We start from the raw sequence: 18,248 nt of genomic DNA on the forward strand, positions 1-18,248 counted from the left end.
AAAAACCAAAAGTGAAGCCAAAATATTTGACTCAGTGTTATGCCAACCTTTATTCTCATGATACATACAAATTGCTGATAAATAATGCAATATCTTCTCTGAAAATTATATCATTTCATAGTAGAATCAATATGTATATACAGAAAAAAATAATTTGGCATGATGGGTGTTACCTGATAATGCTGAATATTATATACTAAGTTAAGACAGACATCCTGCTCTCATTTCTCTAGTTTATAGGGGCTGAGAACAAACTCACTAAGGACCTTTGCTTTTTAGGCTTGTTTTCTTTCTCTTCCCATTTTCTGTTCTTAGCTGGTATTCATTAGGGCCCGTCCAGAAGAAATACTGAGAGAGAAAGGATTCAGCATTCAGTGCAGTTACCTATTAATAGCTCAGATGAAAGAGGTCTGGTGGAAAATGAGATAGAAGCTATAACATGGAAAGAGATATTAGATTATTTGTGGATTTTATTCCATTAAGCTATTCCTTATGCTCATTTCCAAGGCTAATTAAAAAAATTGAGCACACTATTTGTTCAGCCCAAAGAAAGTATTCTCATATAAGAACAGCTGCTGAGGAGTAGACTTACAAGCTATTTATAAAATATATTTTCATACATATATAAGGTATATTTATATTTTATATAATATATTTGTTCCCAAGTAACCCAAATCTTAGAAATATAGCTTTAAAAAATCTTCTCCTGGAGGGAAGGGATAAATTGGGAGATTGGGATTGACATATACACTGCTATATATAAAATAGATAACTAATAAGGACTTACTGTATAGCACAGGGAATTCTACTCAATATTCCATAATGACCTCTATGGGAAAGGATTCTTAAAAAGAGTGGATTATATATATATAACCGATTCACTTTGCAGTACACCTGAAGCGAACACAACACTGTAAATCAACTATACTCCAAAAAAAAATTTTTTTTAAATCTTCTCCTAATGCTGTGGTTAATTTCCTAACTGCTTTGACTATGTGTTTGTGTTGGCATAACATTTCTCATATCTTATCCATTTGTTGACAGTATGAGGCCAAAGTGTCAGGAGTTGTAGCTAAACATCAGATTTCTAACCTGAAAGAGTACTTAGGCAATGTTTGAGAAAAATTTCTAGTTTTCTTGCTATAAACATAGTTTTTACATCTTGCTATAAACATGGTTTTTACATCTGTTTTAAATGAACTTCTCTCCTTTTTTTTTTCAGTGGCAAAAATAGGATGTTTGAAGTCATCGGAGAGACACTGGAACATGATTTTCCAAGCTGGCTGGCAATGATCTTGAGACAGCTTTCTAATCCTGGATTAGTTATTGCTGTTATTTTGGTTATGGTGTATGTGCTTTCCCTCCTCATAGAAAGAGCCTTTGTAATGTTCTTCCTGCGCCTTTTAAGTTTCAGCGTTTTCAACTCTCTTTCTCCCCAGGGGTTGTGCTGTAACCTAACCAATTCAGCACTGATTACGTGGTGGTGAGAGGCTAAAATTCATGAGCCATATTCTGATCCTATTGCATGTAATTTACAGCCATCTGCATCTGTCTTTGCCTGCCTAGGATTATAAGATTTGTTTCCCAAGTAACCAAAATAATTATCAGTAAACAGCTACAGCAAGGGAAACATAAACACTAAATCTAATCAGCACATCAAGCTTCCTCCCCACCCCCCTGACCGCCACCTTTTTTCCATAAAGCATATGGCTGTGAATACACAGAAGTGATGAGCCTCTAAGTTAATATTCCCCTTGAGGGCCCTACAGGCTATATTTCAGGGCTAAAGGCTTAAGGGGTCTTAGAAATTACCCTGTCCTTCTTCCTAGAAGGCCATTAATAACTATGTCTGCCCATGATGATAGAATCAGAGGACCAGAAGGGTCTTGGAAAGGTCACTTAGTCTATCCTTTCGAAGTCAGAGATGATATCCAAAGGGGAACTTGAGAGGGGTCTTTTGTTCCCGTATTACTTTCATTGGTTTCTGAGTCTTGGCCACCACAGGTAAACTTACATTCTAAGCAAAAAAAAAAAAAATATATATATATATGCTTCCTATGGAAGAGCTACAAAAAGTGCCCCAGTCCTTCCTTTCAAACCCCAAGGCCTTCCTAAATAAAAAGTCTAGAACTGCCACTGATCTCAATCAAGGAGGGCAAGTATGAAGTCACCCTCGTGGACACTTTAGTGGAACAAAGCTGACACAAAGGGTTGGATTTGTTTAAATAAAGGTAAAACTAGGAAATGTCAGGGAGAGATTGGGAGAGAAATCCCAGTGGTTTAAGTAAATGAACTGGGTTCTGGGCCAAGTTGTTAGGATCGTCTCTGTGATGGTCGTGGTCACAAGCCACATCAGTGAGGGCAGGTGTCATCTTCAAGTTTATAAATTAAGAAACTGACTTGGAGGAGGGAAGGGATTTTTCCCTCAGTGAGAATACATCAAAAATGACAATAGTAGGGCTTTGACAGTAAATCCAGCACTCACCCCTTTACACCATGATGCCTTCTTTGAGGGAGAGCTAATAGCCTGTAGGGATAATTAAATAGTAAAACAGATTATTTTATGTAGTACAGAACCTTGATCATGGGGTGCCGTTAAGAATCTGATAGTAAATCTCTGGTGCAGATGTGTTAGAAGATGACTTGCTGGATGCAGCATGTTTCACCAGATGGCCCTGGAAGTGATTTTCCTTCTTAGTGTTTTTACAATACAGTGGCTTTTGAGAGCATGGCTTTTAGGAGTCAAGGCCTTTTCGTGGTAAAAAGGAGGTCTTGTTTTAAAACACACACACTCAAAACAATGTCAGATTTTATGACTATATTCTTGACTTATTGAGAGAGATTTATTTTTAAGCAAAAGAGCAACATTGTTCTAATGCCACTAATTAAAGATTTAATAAGCTGCCCCAGGGGTATGGAAGAGGAATGAACACTGCCTTTGTTCCAGGCACGATCCATGTATTAACTCATTTAATTTCCACAATAACCTTAAGAAGTTGGCCTCATTAATCATATTATTGAAAGCACATGGAAGATCTGCCCCAAATCAAATGGCTAATAGGTAAATTCAAACCCATGTCTTTTTATTCCCCACCACTTATTTCCCACCTACTCATTTACAGCACCAAACACTGAGTTCAGGCTGAGTGGAAATGCTCAGAAGAACTGGAAGCCACTTGTCAGAGATGGTCCACACCCAGGGTTGGCACACTTTTCCTTAAAGGACCATATAGTAGTTACTTCAGGCTTTGTGGTCCAAGAGGCAAAATTGAGGATATTATGTAAGTACTTATGTAACTATTTTAAAATGTAAAAACCAATCTTAGTTCATGGGCCATACATAACAGGCTGGGAGTCAGGTTTGCCCCAGAGACCATAGTTTGACAACCCCTGATATAGACTGTCTAGAGGGAAACTGGCATGATATAAGGTCAAATAGATGTCCCACAAGGATGATTTTAGTTCTGACGTTTTGATTTAAAACCCGAAATTCAGCTTATTACTGATTTGATTTTTCAAATACTGAGGTCTCATCTTCAGCACTTTATGATGCCCATACAGTTGGCTTGGATTTTTTTTTTAATTAATTTATTTATTTTTGGCTGCATTGGGTCTTTGTTGTATGGGTTTTCTCTAGTTGCAGCTAGCGGGGGCCACTCCTCGCTGTGGTGTGCTGGCTTCTCATTGCGGTGGCTTCTCCTGTTGCGGAGCACGGGCTCTAGGCACGTGGGCTCCAGTAGTTGTGGCATGCAGGCTCACTAGTTGTGGCTCACGGGCTCCAGAGCACAGACTCAGCAGTTGTGGCACACAGACTCCGTCGCTCTGTGGCATGTGGGATCTTCCCGGACCAGGGTGCAAACCTGTGTCCCCTGCATTGGCAGGCGGATTCTTAACCACTGCGCCACCAGGCAGTCCTGGCTTGGCTTTTTATTACCTTTAATTAGAGAATGTTTACAAGCATTTTGAATTTCCCCAATGAATCATATTACATCAGCTTGGTTGGTTTTTGGGTAACTGAGTAGAGTTTGAGCTAGTTCCCTGCAGGCGGTTTCATTCCTTTGGAGACTAAAAAATGATCTATGAAGAATACTCATTGAAGGTGCATCTCAAGGTAGAAAAAAAGTGATGGATAAATAGAGAATTACAGAATTACAAATGACTTGTGAGGTCTTTGAGTTCTTCCTCCAAATGCCGGCACTTTTCTAAGAAAACCCTTACAATACACAGACACACCATATTTATTGAACACCTAATTCATGCCAGATATTACACCAGATGCTTTCATGTATGTAATTTCATTCAAAATCCTATCACTTGTATAAGAAATAAACCCAGCGGAAATGATATCAATAATCTTGTTGCTAGCAGCAGATGGCTCATAAAGGTTATGATCTGGCATGTTGGTGAGTAGGGGAAATGTGTTCAGTAACCAGTTATTTGCAATAAAGGGCAATGCCAGTTATGGTTTTTTTTGTTTTTGTGGTATGCGGGCCTCTCACTGTTGTGGCCCCTCCCGTTGTGGAGCACAGGCTCTGGACGCTTAGGCTCAGCGGCCATGGCTCACGGGCCCAGCCGCTCTGCGGCATGTGGGATCCTCCCAGACCGGGACACGAACCCGCGTCCCCTGCATTGGCAGGCGAACTCTCAACCACCGTGCCACCAGGGAAGCCCCGTTTTGTTTTGTTTTTTAAATGCATTCTTTCTTTGTTTTGCTTTGTGAAGATGAACATGTTTATTTTTGCAAAAACGTTTGGCTGGAATTTGCTCTTTCTAGAAATGTCACTTAAATGCCAGGACTATTCTTTTATGAAATAGTTTCTTGTGAAGGAGAGAGAAATGCAAACAATACATTCTATGGATGAAAAAAAGCCATGTTAATTAACTATGACGATGAGGATTATGTTCTTAGTTGTAAAAGCCAAAGGAAGGAATTTAAAGTGGAAAGTCAGTTTCCTTTTTATTCCACACATTCCCTAAGCTTCAAGAGATTTTCTGTTCTCTTGGATGCCATTGGTATCGATTTGAAATGGTGTTTTCAATTATAACTTAAAGTGATGTTAATACATTTCCAAGAAGAACCTAAAATTAGGTAGTGAGGAACATCAGACAGAGCCCTGGGCTGTGGAGGAGGAGACTTGGGGGTCCAACTTCCCAGGTCCACCCCAGTTGCTGTGGAATTCTGAATGTACTTCTTCACCTCTCTGTACTTCAGGCTTTTATCTACAAAAGAGGTTCAGAGTAGAAAATACCTTAAAGTCACTCCAGTGCCAACATTATATGATTTAGTTAATGTAAATTTAAGAAGAACCTTGAGGAACTGAAAAATACCATAAATTTTATTTTATTTTTTTTAAATTTAGTTTGACTATCTATTATCTCAATTCTACTGCAAAAGGCCAGAAGGCAGCAAATCTGGATCTAAAAAAGAAGATGAAACAGGTAGGATACAATTTATTTCAGAGAAATATTTGTCTTTATTAATGTCAAGTAGTAGAACGCATCAGGAAATCTCATGTTCTTCTTCTCTACTATTTTTTATTATGTAGCAAGCTTTGGAGAACAAACTGCGAAACAAGAAAATGGCAGCTGCACGAGCAGGTTTGAGCTATGTTATGTTTGCATTCTTTCTCCCCTACAAACAGTATGCTCTTCCTTTTTTTCCTCTCAAAATGGGGCATTTGATGCAGAGGAGCATTACTGCCCCAGCAAGTCACCCCATACTCTTTACTGTCCACCTTTTTAAGCCCTTTTCAGGCATCATATCCAGAGGGTTTGGTTGTTTTCCAGTGGGAGAAAGAAAAGAGAAAGAAAACTTCAGGAATATAAAAGTAGCAGTAGTGATAGAAAAGGGATCTTGCAAATTGACGGAAGATGAAGAAAACATCCACATACATAGTCATACAAAGAGCAGATACAGATGCCTAATCTCTCCTGCCTATTTTGACCATTTTTATACATAGATGGATACACTGGGAAGATGCTAATAGTATCCTCTAGGCTCATCACTGTTGCTTTCCCAGAGCCTTCTCTAATTTGTTAACCTCTCTTACTTTTTAACCTCTTTAATTTTTAAACTATTAGAATAAGGCATACTCTTATTTGCCAAAATTACTGATATGCTTTGCCTTCTACATGGAAAAGTGATGCCTAAGAAATTCAATAAAAATCTTTTCCAACTCTTCCCTCATTCCCAACTCTACAACTCTTTATATTAGTACGGCCTTTTTTCCCCCTGTAAGTAATAATAATAATAATTTTAAAAACTCAACCCCAATTAGTTTAAGTAGAAAAATGTATTGGTTCACACAAATGAACAGAAGAGTGGTATGTAAATCTTCTGGTCACATTTTACCCCAAGTTTAGAAGCAATCAGGATTGAACCCCATTTCTCTGTGGTTCTTTCAACACTACACTCCTTTTATGTTGGCCAGCCTTTACGGCAGCAAAAGTGGATGCAGCAACTTCTAATGATGTCGTGTCCTTAGATTATATTTGTCTTAGTTTTTTTTTTTTTTTGTCATTAAGCTACTTGTTTCTTAACTGCATTAATTTTTTTTCAGCTCTATTGAGGTGTAATTGACTAATAAAATTGTAACACATTTGAAGTGTACAATGTGATAATTTGATATACACATACATTATGAAAGGATTCCCACCTCCAGTTAATTAACACATCCATCACCTCACATATTTACCTTTTTTTAGCACATTTCAATTATATAATACAGTGTTACCAACTATAGTCACTATGTTGTACATTAGATCCTCAGATGATATTCATCTTATAGCTGAAAGTTTTGTACCCTTTTACTAACCCCTCCCAATTTCCCCAACCTCGTATCTCTGGCAACCATCATTTTACTCTGTGTCTATGTGTTCCACTCTTTTGTTAAAGCTTCCACATATAAGTGATACTGTGACATGTTTGTCTTTCTCTGTCTGGCTTACTTCACTTAACATAATGCCCTCCAGGTTCGTCCATATTAAATGGTAGTACTTCTTTCTTTTATAAGGCTGAATAATATTCTATAGTGTGTGTGTGTGTATACACACACACCACATCTACTTTATCCATTCGTCCATAGATGGACACTTAGGTTGTTTTCATACCTTGGCTGTTGTGAATAATGCTGCAATGAACATAGGAATACAAATGAATGATTTCATTTCCTTTGCATATCAATCCAGAAGTGGGATTGCTGGATCACATGATAGTTCTGTTTTCAGTTTCTTGCAGAACCTCCATACTGTTTTCCATTGTGACTGCACCAATTTACATTCCCACCAACAGTGCACAGCGTCCCCTTTCTTCCCATCCTCATCAGCATTTGCCATCTCTTGCCTTTTTGGTAATAAACATTTTCACATGTGTAAGGTGATACCTCATTGTGGTTGTGATTTGTGTTTTCTTGATGACTAGTGATGTTAAGCACCTTTTCATGTACCTATTGGCCATCTGCATGTCTTCTTTGGAAAAATGTCTATTCGATCCTTTGCCCATTTTTAAATTAGGTTATTATTATTTTGCTATTGAGTTATATAAGTTCCTAATATATTTTGGATATTAACGCCTTATCGGATATGTGGTTTACAAATATTTTCTTCAATTCTCTAGGTTGCCTGTTCATTTTATTTATGGTTTCCTTTGCTGTACAGAAGTTTTTTGGTTTAATGTAGTCCCATTTGTTTCTTTTTGCTTTTGCTGCCTTTGCTATTGGTGTCAAATCCAAAAAATCATTGCCAGGAAAAATTGCAAGAGCTTTTCCTCTAAGTTTTCTTCTAGGAGTTTTATGCTTTAAGGTCTTATATTCAAGTCTTGAATCATTTCAACTTGATTTTTGTGTATGGTATAAGTTTAATTCTTTTCCATGTAGACGTCTAGTTTTTCCACCATCATTTATTGAGGAGATTATCCATTTTCCATTGAATATTCTTGGTGTTTTGTCAAAAATCAATTGACCATATATGCATGTGTTTATTTTGGGCTCTCTATTCTGTTCCATTGATCTTTGTGTCTGTTTTTATGCAAATACCATATAGTTTGGATTACGACAGCTTTGTAATATAATTTGAAATGAGGAAGTGTGATGCCTCTAGCTTTGTTCTTTCTCAAAATTGCTTTGGTTATTCGGGGACTTTTGTGGTTCTGTATGAATTTTAGGATTTTTTTCCTATTACTGAGAAAAATGCCATTGGAATTTTGATAGGGATTGCATTGAGTTTGTAGATTGCTTTGGGCAGTATGGGCATTTTCACAATATTAATTCTTCCAATCATTAACACAGAGTATCTTTCTATTCATTTGTGTCTTCTTCAATCATTTATTAAAGAAATTTATTTGTGTCTTCTTCAATCATTATATAATGACCTTCTTTGTTTCTTGTTACAGTTTTTGGTTTAAAATCTGTTTTGTGTGATATAAGTAGAGCTATGCATGCTTTTGGTTTCCATCTGCATAAAATATCTTTATCCATCTCTTCACTTTCAGTCTATGTATGTCCTTAGAGCTGAAGTGAGTCTCTTGTGGACATCTCATAGTTGGAAGCATTTATGTCGCACATATCTGCAGTGCTTTTGTATTTGCTCTAGATTGGGACTATAACTTAATATTATCAAATTAGTATTTAGAATAGTGAATGAAATGTTCTGACTTCTAAGATCTGAATTCTAGTTAAGGCATATTATTACCTTTGTTTTAAATAATATAATGTTATTGCATACTAATTTACCTGATATTTTCCCATGATTTGTTAAAAATAGGTATAACCTTTGTGAAGGCAAAGACTATATCTTATTTATCGTTGTTTCCTCAGGACTTAATATAGGACTTTATATATCAGTCACTCAATAAATACCTACTAATTTTCTAGGACAATGGACAATAAGGAATTCTTTTACTGGAAAAATTTGAAATGAACAGATTTCTATACTAATTACATAAGCAGTAATGAATGAATAAACATTTCAAAAAGAGCAGAACTTTTATTCTCCTGTCTTTAGAATTTGTGAGGATTTTGTAAAATATAGGAATATTTGACAACAAATATTATAGCAACCTGGAACACATTTGAAGGTATAGATTTCAGGCCACCTCATTCAGAACCATTAAGCAAACTGAAATTTTTATTTACCTCTTCTTTATCTTCTTTCTCTGTCTCTTGATTTATTTATTTATTTATTTATTTATTTATTTATTTATTTATTTTGAACAGCTGCAGCTGCTGGAGGCCAGTAATTTTCATGGATATTCTGGAGGCCCAGAAGTATTCCTCATCATACTGTTCAAAACCAGTGACTTATGTGAAGGCCCAAGTAAAAAAAGAAGGATCTCTACCTTATTCCAAATTAGGGATTTGTTCCTGCACCACCACTTTCTCCCCTGAGCAAGTCCCCTCACATTTTCTTTAACAAATTGAGTTTAAAATTGTGTGTGATGGAGAAGTATGGATTACTGGCTTACTTGTTGGGTTAATTTAAAAACTTTTTACTCATATGGACTTTCATTTTATACATATCTTCTGCCTTAGTTTTCTTAGCCTGGAAACAGGAATATTTCACCTTCTTTTTTCTTCTAAGGTCAGAAATATCTTTATAAAGTATTCATTGTAATCATTCGTTAACTCACTTTTTTTTTTTTGAAATTAACATCTTGTTTTCCCTTTTCATTCTGTCTCCCCATCCATGGTCCCCAAAAATATACACCCAAAACCTTTTTATTTGCTGCTGGATTCAGTATGAAAAGGAATGGGCTTTTTAGAATAAAAATCTCATGGGTTATCTCTTTGGGCTTCTGAGAGGTACACATAGTTTAAACCATATCAGGAGGTTTATATTAGCAAGCTTTGACCTGAACTGTGTTTTCTCATCCTGATGGGTCCCTACAAGTACCAGAGCCGGAGTCCATCGGGTCTAGGAATATACTGGTGACCCATGTCTTACTATATATGGTGAGGTATGGTTCCCTAGTTGACTTTGGGGTTTAGCCTTTGCTACCTTCATTCCTCAGTGGATGGGTCAGTAGGAAGAGGTTTTGTGTCAGTTTCCCTGCCTAATACTCCAGTGTCTTCTCTGGACTGGACTTTAATTCAGTCAACTTGATTGGAACTTGGACTATTTCAGCTTGGACTATTTCAGTGCTTTACTAGACCCTTCCCAGAAGCGTATGTGCAAATTGTGGGGGAGTGAGTTTGTAATAAACACTGGGACCACACTGAGTGCATGACCACCAGGAACTACAATGAGGCCAGTACCTCTTAATCTGTTTACTAAATATTTATCAAACATTATGTGTCAAACATTTATCAAACATTATATATCTTAAGTATCACCTGCTCTCTAGATTTTCTCTACCACTTTTTGCCCTACCTGCTATATCCTTAGTTTCTAGCATCTTCCAGAATACTAGATACTAGAACTTGCAAACCTGTTTTAGGATCGAACAAAATTAATGATACCTTCCCACTCAGGGCAGGACTGTCCCTTTCTTCACAATGACACAGATATTATAGTACACTATCAGTATTCAGAAAAAAGATTTGCTTTCTCTTATTCTCTATTAAGTGCAATGTCTAACAAAATCCAGTTATTATTCTACCTTTTTCAGCTCTCTTCCAAAGTTAGGACATCTTGATGGACAAATAACCCTAGACCTCAGAGTTGGCATCACATGCTTAGTAGATGGGATGCAAACAAAGGAGTTTAGCCCACAATGGAAAACCAAGTTCCTGTGGAAAAAAACAAGGGAGTGCTTTAGCAGAGGGAATCCAATGCAATGTGGGTAAGATGGGAGTCTGATGACTTTACTGCCTCCCTTGAATCAAAAATATGGACCTGGATAATATCCAGTTACAACTTTCTTTTGCCTTGTTTGGTTCACAAAAGTAAAAAAAGTGTTTCCACAATTCATTTGTAAAGAAATATATATTAAAAGAGTAAGTAAGCAGGCTTCAAAAACAAGAGACTTAAGAATGGGATGGGCAGATGTTCTCAGCTCTCAACTCAGATACACACTTGATTTTTCAGAAGACACATTGAGACCTAAGAATATTTTTAAAAATAAACTGTAGTCATAGCCTTTATTCATATCTACTTCCTGCAAGAAGGAAACAGCATTATATGATGGTGACAAGATTTCTCAAGGCCCTATATGAGGTTTCTTTTTCTCAAAGTTCTCTTGTAATGGATTGCCTTGGATGGTCCAGCTGCCTTTACCAGGACGGGTCTTGATGACTTAGTAATTATGAATAATGGAACAATGTATACATGAAATACTTGACCTCTTCTGGGAACTTAGGTATTATATAACACACATCTTTTTCATACACACCAAGAAGGTTTCATACAAATCCTTGGTCATTTAAAAATTTATAATAGTGGTACACGTTCATTACAGCAAATTTAGAAATTTTTAATAGAATTAAAAAAGCAAAAGAACCTATAATTCCACCACCCAGAATAACTTCTGTTAACATTTTGGTGTATTTTTTTCTCAGATTCACACACACATATAGACTCAATAAAATATTTTGGATCATAAGATATATTTAGTCTTTATCCTACTTTCTTAGTTAACATTTTCCCATGTCATAAAAATTACTTCAGAACATTTTTTAATGGCTACAAAATATTTTTTGATATTAATACAGCATAATTAGTCTATTCTACTGTTGTACATTTAGGTTGATTAAAGATTAAATATTAACTTTAAATTTGGGTCCTTTCAGGACACATTTTTATGCAAAAGCATTAGTTTGTATAGACTTTTAAATCAACACATATACATTTGAAGACAGTTTCAGTCAATTTACTGATACAATTATATTACTTTCTATTACTTTCCTGATTCAGAGCAATTAGCCTTAAATGTCACTAAATTTTCTTTTGATACTGTTTTGCTTATGGCTATATAAAAACTTTTTAGGAACCATCTCATTTTTTTTAATCTTAAGGAACATATTTAAAATCTTTTTTTTTGGAAGTCAAGTTTCACATGCTGAATCAAATCAAGTATCATCCACATATGATAACCAATACAAATTGCCACCTGGGAAATTAATGATTTTTTCCTATTTTATTTGATTTACTAAAACTTTGGTCAAAGTTATTGTCTTTATGTTTTTATTTGTTATTAAAGGCAACAGGCTCAAAATTATTTCTCAATTCAAAGAATATCAGAGTCCTTGATATTTTACTGGAAGTTTAATTTCTGTGTTGCTGCTGCTGCTGAGGCTCATATTTCTCAGGTTACGATCACTGTTCAAAAGAAAAGCCTGGATGCATAACCTTGGCATCTTACTCATTGCTGGTAGGATACCAATCAGATTCTTTCTGCATCACTCATTGTCCATCATATGTAAACTAACAGAAACTCCCTAAATCAAATGATGTCATAGAAATATTCCATAACATAGCAAATTAGTAATTGATCATGTCAAATGTATCATGACATCCAAATGTATCCAGGTTAAATTCAGAAGGTGATATAGGTTCTGAAATCCCCAGCTGACCATCTGAAGACTTCAGCAAGAATTTTAAGGGGAAAATACCATCTTAAAAGTGGATTAGAGGGCTTCCCTGGTGGCGCAGTGGTTGAGAGTCCACCTGCCGATGCAGGTGACACGGGTTCGTGCCCCGGTCCGGGAAGATCCCACATGCCGCGGAGCGGCTAGGCCCGTGAAACATGGCCGCTGAGCCTGCGCGTTCGGAGCCTGTGCTCTGCAACGGGAGAGGCCACAACAGTGAGAGGCCCGTGTACTGCAAAAATAAAAAGGTCTGGACAGTATAAGACCCCATTATTACAGTCCCTCTTCTGTGTTAGCTTTCATTTGTAAACAAAAATATTCCTCACCAGCCAACACATTATACTTAAGTGCGTGATGAGGATGAACTGTAAAGAGTAATTAAGAGATAATTTAGTGCTTCAGACAGAAAAACACATTCACCAATTTGCCAGATAATTATTAATAACTATTTTGTATGCCTTGATCTTCAAAGGGAAAGCAAATTTCTAACTTTATGATCTCTGTTGCGATAGTGTATAACTGTGCTCCTTTTATACAGAAAGAAAAGGAGGCAGGCGCAAATTAGGTGATCTGCCCATTGCAGTAGTGGAAACACTGTGGATCGGAATTTGGAGCATCTGTGAGTTACATTCAGCTCAGGTCCTGGGAAGGAGCCTGAGGCTGTGTTCAACAGAGCACTGGATCAAAAGAAAGAACTCCCCAGCTTTATTTTCTGTGCTGTATTGTTTTTTACTGAAAACAGGAATACAATATTTGCAACTAAAAAAGAAAATTGGCTAATAGAACTGCTGAGATCTTTGGAAAATCTTTGAATCTTTTGCATCTAGATGCTGTGTAATCATAGCCGGCTCATTCTCACTTAGCACTGGTTTCATTCCTATGTATCTGATTGGCCCAGCTGGGCTCAGTGCTGGCCTGCAATAACAGTGAGAATGTGTCCAAACGGAGCCACACAAGGTATCTTTTGCTTTTCCTCAATACTGTAGGTGAGGAGGCACCAAAATGTTATTCATTTTGTTAATCATTTGTTCTTTTATTCAGCAGTTATGCCATGATTCTTTGTTTATCAGTCAAACATTCCCAAATATGGGAATGTTCATGCTCATTTAAAACAGGCAAAACTTAACATTTGCCATGTGACTTTATGGAAATGGTTCAACCTCTCAAAACCTTGTTTCTCCTCTCTAAAAAACGGGGATAATAAGAGTCCTACTCCATAAACTTTCTACTTGGGATTAAAAGAGAGAGATCCTGCAGAGATCATAGCACCAAACCTGGCACATAGTTAGTGCTCGATAACAGCCATGGTTGTCACCCTTGTTCTTATGGCATTCCAAATATTTGTAGCTGTGGTTTAATTATTTTTCTGCTTGACCATACATCTAAACTCTGGGAAGAAATTGAGAACACCATTGAAATGAGAATTTGTCAGGGCCTTATCATTTTTACAAATGGAACACTGAAATATCATGGTGATCCCCAGTATCTAATTTTAAGTAAAAACAATATTACTCTTTTTTTTTTTTTTTTTTTCTTTCCGGTACGCGGGCCTCTCACTGCTGTGGCCTCTCCCGTTGCGGAGCACAGGCTCCGGACGCGCAGGCTCAGCGGCCATGGCTTACGGGCCCAGCCGCTCCGCGGCATGTGGGATCTTCCCGGACCGGGGCACGAACCCGTGTCCCCTGCATCGGCAGGCGGACTCTCAACCACCGTACCACCAGGGAAGCCCCCAATATTACTCTTAAAACACTAAACTTTCATACATGCTGAAGTCATGCTTTCTGACTCCTGAAAGTCATTTAGAAGATGCTTCTTTCTGGAAAAAAAAAATCCTGCTTTGTTGTTGCTCTAATACCTGCTTACTTGCTCTGTCAAGTAATCCAGGCATGGAATTAGCAATCTGTAATGTTGATGTGCTTATAAATTAGAGGGTAAGACCCTATAGGCATGGCTAGTGTTTTGCAGGAATAATATAAATGGACTAAATACATAAGGACTGGACTGTGAGTCAGCAGGAGCAGAGAGTATGACTGAACTGAATGTTAAAATCCTAAAGTGCTTTTTTTCTTTTGGGATCAACTATTTTCCCATATGACTTGATAATGGAAGTAAATGGGGGAAATGGATTCATTTATAAATTTTTAGAAATGATTCTATGTGTTAAGGCAGGTCAAACTGAATGACATTAATTAAGAGACATGTGAATGTCATACTGTGATGCATGATGTGAGGATAACCCTGAAAAAGACGATAGATTAACATGTCTGAAGGGTAAGGTGCTTAGGTCATTGACCTCAGAATTAATAAATACATTTGTAGTGGAATACGATGGAATAACCCAACAGCAGGTGGAAATTAGCCTGCCGCAAAATAGGCCAAGAGCTGGAATTACAACTGATCTCAGTGGAACATGGAATGAGTTGATTCAATGGGAAATGTTTGTCCCTAGTGAAACAGTAGATAACACCCAGTGGAAACACTCAGCCTTTGGATCTGCATCACAGAAAATGTTCCATGTATCTCAAGTCCACGACAACTAAATAATCATGGGGGCTGAGTGGTGGTATAAAAGAGCACAGGCTTGGGAGCCAGGGCCAAGGTTTAAGTTTTGTTCCTGACTGACTGAGAGTGTTACTCACTGGCCATATGATTTTTTGGTTGTCATTAATTAGCTTTTTGACCCAAGCTAATTACTTATTCTCACTAGGCTTCAATTACCTCATCTTTAAAATAGATAATTGTCTCCATGCGAATTGCTGCACAGATTACGAGATGATGCTGAATATCACTGAGCACCGTTTAGCGCATAGCACATAGTTTAGCACCCAGTTAAGGGCCGGATATATGTTACCCCTCATTCTCCTTTTTTGCCAAAATTTTTATTTGAAAAATTTAGTCATGTTTCAGTTTAAACATTAGAATGATTTTAATTGATCTAATTCAGGGAGTTATCAAAAAACCAATTGCAAGGAAGATTTTACTCAATTGGAGAAAACCAAATCTCTTATAGACCAATAAAAACAGCTGTTCAGATTACTTTAGTACATTCTTGGTTATTTTTTAGATGAGTATGTTTTAGCAGCAGAGTGGCTTAAATTTAAGATAAGCAGCATTAAATGAATAGAAATGCATGTGATTGCCCATCAGGATCTCAGTGTTCTAGCACTGTCTCTGCTACTGGTTAGCTGTGTGACTTGTTGGAAGTCATGTCACCTTTTGAAGTCTCACTTGCAAGATAAGGAAATCGCACAGCATAGTTTCCAAAATTCTTTCCTGTGCTCTAAACCTGAGTGGCCCAATATGGTAGCCACTAGCCACATGTGACTATTGAGGACTTGCAGCATGAAATTGAGTTGTGCTGTAAATATAAAATACATGCTGATTTTGAAGACTGTATGAAAAAGCTAACGTAAAATATTTCATTAATAATTTTTCATTTTGATTATTGGAGAGATTATTTTGCATGTATTTGGTTAAATAAATTAAGTTACTAAAATTACTTGCTTCTTTTCTTTAATGTGGCTACTAAGCTTTAATTGACAGGTAGCTTGCACTTGTGGTTGTGTTCGTTTCCATCGGACAATGATGCTCTAAAAACTGAGTTTATGGAATAAATTTTAGTGAAGGTTTCAATTGTACACAGAGCTGGGTTTCAGAGCTACTAGGACATTTCTGGTAAGCTGATAGAGCTGGTGCCTTCCACTTATTTGATTGTAGCAGGTGAGTTGCACTGTGCAGGTGGTGGGGAGAAGCTGGAGAAAGGAATGGGAATAGATTAGAGTCCAGCGGAGACAGAGTCTGCAGACAGAATCAGATGCGGCCAGTTGGTGGAGGGAGGATTCTGGGACAGTGGGGTACAGGAGACGCTCCGTTGGTGGTCGGGGAGCACACCTAACACAAAGAAGGGAAGACAGACATTCTGCTCTCTGTGCATGGAGCGTGACACCGCTGTGGCACCACCATCAACTGGCAGCTTGGGGAGCACGGGCAGATGGCCCACTTGAAAGGATTCTGGTGTCCTCAAGGACACCTCAAGGTGTCCTCTGTCCACATCCATGACAGGCACGTCTCAGGCATTGGCTTGAAGAACTGGAGGAGCAAAAGAAGAGTGCAGAGCAAGCTTCGCAGTGAACGAGCCTCATGGATCAGTTCATGGACGACAGACCAACTGACAAACAGGTGTCCCTTTACAGAGTATTAATGTTTATCTCCCCAGACGTAGGTGCAACACCACTTGGGATCTTAATGTTAAAAAATACCTCCTTCGGACCTAAGGCTGGTAAAGTCTAGGGAAGTTTTTCAGCTAAGCAGGAATAACAAACTTTTAAAAAGCAAAGTTTCTGGGGCTTCCCTGGTGGCGCAGTGGTTCAGAGTCCGCCTGCCGATGCAGGGGACACGGGTTCGTGCCCCGGTCCGGAAGGATCCCACATGCCGCGGAGCAGCTGGGCCCGTGAGCCATGGCCGCTGAGCCTGTGCGTCCGGAGCCTGTGCTCCGCAACGGGAGAGCCCACAGCAGTGAGAGGCCTGCGTACTGCAAAAAAAAAAAAAAAAAAATCAAAGTTTCTTAAAAGCAACGATACGCCAGGTCAAAGAGAAGGCAGCATGCTCATGGTATCTTGTTTAGGTTGTCTGGGCGTGTGGTGGGGCAGGGAGAAGGCTGGAAGGAAGAGTTGACAAACATACACTGTCATTTTTGTGTTGTCTTTTCTAGTGCTTTATAACCAGTGGAGTATAAATGGGGATCACGGAGTTTCCTTTTCTGGGCTAAAGGGATAATATTCTTGAGTCAATGACAAGGTTGAATGCTAAGTCATACCATTTCCTGAGCCTATAAATTAAAAAAAATTAAATGATCACTTTGTGACAAGCACCTGTGGTTAATTTTTCTTAAACACGTTGGTCACATGGCTTTTGATTGGCTTCTTACTGTTGTTGATATGCTTGCTGATCTGTGATAGACTGTAAAAGAGTAATAAAAGAGGTTTGGCCCTAGGGATGAAGGCATTAGCTCTCTTCCCGATTTTCCAAGTTATTTAATTCTTAAATTCATTTTAAAATTTAGAACTGGATCCAAAATATTATGAAAATGTTACAACTCAGTGAATCACAAGCAATACCGAGTATTCCTTAGTGAATCCAATAAGCCCTTTTAGGAGGGATCTTGGAGTCAGGTTCAGGGTGAGACTGCTGAGATGTTATCACCACCTGCTGGTGCACAGCCCAGCAAGATGAATCCTTACCTCCTTGACTGTGAGTGACAGCAGGTCTTTGCCTTTCTTGAGAACATCAGCTGGACTTCCAACTTTCTCCCTCTTTGTTCCTCTTCTAATCTCCCTGGAGACAACACGTGAGGCTATGTAGAACCAACCAGTCTTCAGTATCATTTGGGAAACACTAAGCCCTAAGACACAGATGCATTTGTGAGCAGTTAGTATCAGGCACTGTACTAGGTTGAGGAACACAGCACTGAAAATAGCAGATCTCTTTCCTTATGGAGGAAACACACAAGAAACCATCATAAAAACAAACGAATGAACCAAGTAAGTGAACGAGTAAATTAAAACAACAATAACAAAGTTACCGAACCAGGTTCGTTTTGCCTGATGCGCAGCAAGCCAAAATGCTGAGACCCCAAGGTTTGCAGCAAAGAGAGGGTTTACTCGCCAGGCAGCCAAGTGAGGAGATCGGTGAACAAGTCTCAAATCCATCTCCCAGAAGGCAGGGAGC

The 18,248-nt window shown here is 38.1% G+C and overlaps 1 protein-coding gene across 7 annotated transcripts in view; it reads left to right on the plus strand.

Moving 5' to 3' along the window:
• Positions 1–11,576, plus strand: part of TMC1 (transmembrane channel like 1) — a 387,898-nt gene extending 376,322 nt beyond the window's left edge. For 6 of the 7 annotated variants that reach the window (XM_079925955.1, XM_079925956.1, XM_079925957.1 and 3 more), the window contains 4 exons: positions 1,223–1,348; positions 5,361–5,439; positions 5,547–5,598; positions 9,213–11,576. In XM_079925955.1, coding sequence (XP_079782081.1) covers positions 1,223–1,348; positions 5,361–5,439; positions 5,547–5,598; positions 9,213–9,235 — 280 coding nt within the window. In that variant the 3' untranslated portion in view covers positions 9,236–11,576. Of the gene's footprint in view, positions 1–1,222; positions 3,282–5,360; positions 5,440–5,546; positions 5,599–9,212 lie in introns of those variants that run through there. The other variant, XR_013829012.1, reaches the window with a different exon arrangement.
• Positions 11,577–18,248: the final 6,672 nt, after the last annotated feature.

Source organism: Stenella coeruleoalba (genome assembly GCF_951394435.1).
Source record: "Stenella coeruleoalba genome assembly, chromosome: 7".
In the NCBI taxonomy this organism is placed as follows: Eukaryota; Metazoa; Chordata; class Mammalia; order Artiodactyla; family Delphinidae; genus Stenella; species Stenella coeruleoalba.